At 38.1% G+C, this 5261-nt stretch overlaps 1 protein-coding gene across 1 annotated transcript in view; it reads right to left on the bottom strand.

Annotated features, from left to right (window-relative positions):
- The window catches only part of JAKMIP2 (janus kinase and microtubule interacting protein 2), a 78841-nt gene that overhangs the window by 44533 nt on the left and 29047 nt on the right, over positions 1-5261 (bottom strand). Inside the window, exons 3-4 of the mRNA XM_012658240.1 lie at positions 4321-4530; positions 2377-2475 (exon numbers count right to left, since the gene is read on the bottom strand). Of these exons, the coding sequence (XP_012513694.1) occupies positions 2377-2475; positions 4321-4530 (309 nt within the window). The remainder of the gene's footprint in view (positions 1-2376; positions 2476-4320; positions 4531-5261) is intronic.

Genomic DNA, 5261 nt, shown 5'->3' with positions numbered 1-5261 from the left:
TTCCTAGAGGAAAAAAAAATTTCATAATGATAAAAAGGTCAATACACAAAAAAATATAACAAATATTAATTTATATGCATCTAGTAATCAATTCAAAAATATATGAAGCAAAATTGACAGGACTAAGAAGAGATATAGACAAATCTGTTGGAAGAACAGCAAATAAAAATATTAGTAAGGATATGGAAAATTTTATTTTATTTTATTTTTTTGAGATGGTCTCACTCTATTGCCCTGGCTAGAGTGCAGTGGTGTCACTGCCACCTCAAACTCCTGGGCTTGAGCAATCCTCCTGCCTCAGCCTGCTAACTAGCTGAGACTACAGGTGTGCACCACTACATCCAGCTAATTTTTTTTCTATTTTTTTGTAGAGACGGGGTCTTGAACTCCTGATCTCAAGTGATCCTCCTGCCTCGGCCTCCCGAAGTGCTAGGATTACAGGTGTGCCCACTGGGACACAGAAAATTTTAAACAAGACTATTAACAAACTTGAATCAAACTGCAACTAATAATTGTAGAGTATATCTTCTTTTCATGTAAACATGTAACATTTCTAAAATTGACCATGTGCTGGAATCATAAAGAAAATCTCCACAAATATCAAAGGGATGAAATAATACAAAGTAAGTTTAGTACTATAGTAGAATTAAGGTAGAAATTGATAACAGAAAGATAACTTAAAATCTTCAAATATTTGGAAATTAAGCCATACATTTTTGAGTAGCCCATAGATGAAAGAAGAAATTACGTGACATCAGACAAGATTCCGAATGAGATAGCAATATATTATGACACATCAAAACTTGGGGGATGAGGCTAAAGTCAGGCTTAGAGGGACAATTATGGTCTAAAATGCGTATATTTGAAATAAGGAAAGGCTGAAAATAACTCCTTTATTTGAATAATTCCATTTAAAATGTAAAAATGTAAGTCACAAAGTAGGATATTTTAAATACAAATATCCCACGATGATGTAAAAAAAAAAAAAATCCCAATTTTAGTAGGAAAAATAGGCCACGTGTGTTGGCACACGCCTGTAGCCCCAGCTACTTGGGAGGCTGAGGCAGGAGGATCATTTGAGCCCAGGAGTTCAAGGCCGCAGTGAGCTATGATTGTGCCACTGCACTCCCGGCTTAGCAACAGAGTGAGACCATGTCTCTAAAAAAAAAAAAGAAAAAGCACAACAGAAAATGGGCTAAAGGAAAAATCATAAAAGATACTCAAAAGGCCACTATACAACCTCATTCATAATGAGGAAAATAAAAATTAAAATCACAATATAAGGCATAAGATATACCTTATGACCACTAAAATGGCTAAAATTAACAGTTATTTTTGCATGTTGGCAAGGATGTGGAGACACCGTGACTTTCGTTCATTGTTGGTGGGAACGTAAATTGTTACAACTTGAGAAAACTGTTTGGTATTAACTACTGAAGCTAACCACGTGCCCAGACTAAGATCCAGTAATTCTACTCCTTTGTATATGCCTACCAGAGATGGGCATATTTTTCACCAAAGACATGTAGCAGCACCATTCTTAACAGCTGAAAAGTGTTAAGAAACAACATAAATGTCCATTAACATTAGAATGAATAAATCTATTGTAATATATTAATTAACACTGTCAAGTAATGAAAATGAATGAACCCGACACGCAGCACAGTGAATGAATCTCAGAAATACCGCTGAGCAAAAGCAGCACAAGAAGCCAGACACAAAAGAGTGAATACTGTAAGATTCCATTTACAAAAAGTTTTTAAAAAGTGATAGACATCTATGGTGATGGAAGTAAGAATAGTGGTTAACTTTAACAGGATGGTGACTGGGAGAGGTCCCAGGAGGGAGGTTCTGAGGCGCTGGTAATGGTGGTTACATGGGTGTGCCACTTTGTGAATATTTATTGAACGGTAACTTCATTATTTGTGCACTTTTTTCTATTACGGTATATTTCTATAACATGATATACACTTCTGTAACATGATGCTTAACAATAACAACAACAGGCTGGGCGCGGTGGCTCACGCCTGTAATCCTAGCTCTCTGGGAGGCTGAGGCGGGCAGATTGTTTGAGCTCAGGAGTTCGAGACCAGCCTGAGCAAGAGCGAGACCCCCGCCTCTACTAAAATTAGAAAGAAATTAATCGGCCAACTAAAAATATTAGGAAAAATTAGCCGGGCATGGTGGTGCATGCCTGTAGTCCCAGCTACTCGGGAGGCTGAGGCAGGAGGATCGCTTGAGCCCAGGAGTTTGAGGTTGCTGTGAGCTAAGATGACACCACGGCGCTCTAGCCCGGGCAACACAGTGAGACTCTGTCTCAAAAAAAAAAAAAAAAAAAAAAACAACAACAACAACAAAATTTTGAGTATAACTCACCAATTCATTTCGTTCATCTCCAAGCAAGGTATTCCTGTCTTCCAGTTTTCTTATAGTGGCATTCAGTTCAGCTATTCTCTTTTGATTTCTTCGCAAATCCTACACATGAAAATTAAAATGGATAAATCTTCAGTAACACTTTTCACAACGTTTTGGAATACCACTCATTACTCATAAAAGTAATAGGCTCAGTTCTATTTATCTGGCCCATGAAGTGAGAGTAAAATGTTCTCTTATTCAGAGAAGAGTAAATTTTACCCTTTTATAACTCCCAGTAATCACCACTTGGTTGGAGACCAAGCCTGGTTGAAAATGCAAATGAATTCCATGTGGCAGATACTCCCTGGAGCCAGGATTTAGGGCAGGGGGGATGCAGAAGGTGGGATTAGCTTATCAGAGCTGTGTGCCGTGAGACCAAGGTCACGTTGTGATTACACAGGGTTCAGGGAGCACCCTTGTGTCATGGCTGCACGTTGCTTCCCACAGCTCAGACAGCTGTCTGGCTATTATACTTAGCCACAGAGGGAACAGAGTAGGAGGTAGGGATGGGCTTTGTAAATTCTTGCATTCTCCCGAAGAAAAAGGTCAGAGTGAGAAAAGGCTGGTGCATAACCTTCATGTTAAAAAGCAGAAATTTATAGGCTAGCTCTCACTAGTATATTTTGCCCAGTGCGACCAGCTTGCCCGTTGGCAGAATTGCCATGAATCACCTTACACACAGCAGTCATGGCTTAATTCTCTGCTGTAGAGTGCATAGGGCTGTTATTATCATATGCTTGCAATTCTGTTATCATCTTACATTTTGTTAGTGCTGTACTGTTGACAAAGCAATTTCACAGACATTATAACCTTAGGTTCACAATATCCTAGAGGATTCAGCAAAGCAGGTAAAATTCAGGTAGTTCATAACTCGATCAAGATCTTGTGGCTTAATATCAATAGATCAATAACTAATATGTATTGAATGCTAACTATGTGCCAGACACTATACTCAACATTTTAAATATCATTTCTTCTAGTCCTTAGACCAGCCTTGTGGAGTACTACTACAGCCTCTATTTTACATATGAGGGAGCTGAGTGGTAAAGTGGTTTGCCTAAGGTCACACAATAAATCGCAGATCCAGGATTTGAACCAAAAGGTCTAACACCAGAGACTGTTCTCTTGACAATTACGTTATATTGCAGGTGCATGCCAGTGACAGGACTTACATCTGCTAAATCCTAGATCAGTATTCATCCCACCACCTACTAGGATATATATATCCTGAATACTGATTCATAAATTATTCATTACTTAGCTCTAAGTAGTACTTTGGAACCCATCTCTGTTCCTAAATAATACATTTTCATCATTATAGCAGCTAAATAATTTGAAAGGTATAATATGTATAGCCAACTACATGCAAGCCAATTTCTATCACTGCACTGCTGAAAATAGTTTCTCATATAAAATGATGAAAATCCAGGAAAATAAGTGGCAAGTGCAACCAGACTAGAAGCTTTCAGATGAAGATTATAAAATGGTTTCAGCTTTTATACAGTTATACATTTTGACCCCTGAAGATGATAACCATTTTTACCAATTCCCAACCCAATTGTTCACAAAAGGGAAATTTACCAATCTTGGCAAGAGGAAAATAGTTTCATCTAATTTATGGTTTTTATAACAGACTTAAATTTGGATAGTTATCATCTGGCTAGAAAAGTTCTATAAAGGATTTAAAGAAATCTGTAATTCTCATGTGATCTGCTAATGCAGTACAGACCACTTTGTTGTCTGAGTTTACAAAAACCTGTTCCCAAGATACTAGCTGGTGTTATAGTAGGAGGTAGAATTGATTTCTTCGCAGTAAACAGGAAAAGAGCTTAAGTGAAAAGTAAAACTTGGGAACTAAATAAAAGATGACTGATGGGTTCTCAACTTCAGCTGGAATGGACTTACAGGACTGCTGCAGTGTTCAGAGCCATCTCCAGCCCTTCCTGGAATTTCTCGTTTTGGGCTGCTCATGTTACACTCGGCCTCCTTGACCAGAAAGAGTTGTTCGTCCAAAGCCTCCTTCTGCAGTTGGAGTTTCTGTACATAGCCTGTTTGGGTCTCCAGTTCCTTTTCCAGGGAAAAGATGATCCTGTCCTTGGCTTTGATTTCATCCATCTGAATTAAATGAGACCCAGGACATTTTATTTAACAATGCTGTAAAGAATTGTATTTTTACTATGATATGAGTTTAACTTCTTTCCTCTGATTGCTATATTAAAAAAATCATTACTATGACAACTGTACTAAGTGTATTGGTTTCAGAATAAGATAAGGCAACTTTGTATGATGAAGGGTTATCCTAGGTTAATAAGATATCAAGGAGAGTAATTTTTCTCTCTAGTATATCCTGTGTAGATGTTTTGACTTAATATATTGTTTGAAATGGTCTGGGGTTGGTTAGATACGGAAAGGAAAGGAAAACTTTGAAATGGGTCATTAATCTTAACAAAGACAAATACTAAACATCCCACTGTAGTGTTTCCCTGGAACAAATTTTGACGTTACCTCCTCTTTGGGGAATTGGGCATTCAAGTTCAACCCAAATAGCAGTTGCTACTATAGGTAGGTCATTTGCAACTGAAGAAACTACAGACCTCCAGTGGCCTAGTCATTTCCGAAGACTAACATGCTTGCGTTCAGGTGGTGAATTTGGAGGGAGGTCCCTCCATGGTTCATGTGTTATGGCTCTTTCCATTCCTATGTGTATTTCAGAGCAGCCAGTTCTTAGGAATCATTTTACCATTGTTCTCAGAAAATCATTGTTGGGACTAGAACAGGGATGGAAAATACCTGGTAATATTAGCCACTATATCCCCCCTACACATCTGTGGGATATATTTACTGAT

Source organism: Propithecus coquereli, unplaced genomic scaffold, assembly GCF_000956105.1.
Source record: "Propithecus coquereli isolate 6110/MARCELLA unplaced genomic scaffold, Pcoq_1.0 Scaffold58, whole genome shotgun sequence".
Taxonomy (NCBI): domain Eukaryota; kingdom Metazoa; phylum Chordata; class Mammalia; order Primates; family Indriidae; genus Propithecus; species Propithecus coquereli.
This window is presented reverse-complemented; position numbering and strand designations above follow the sequence as displayed.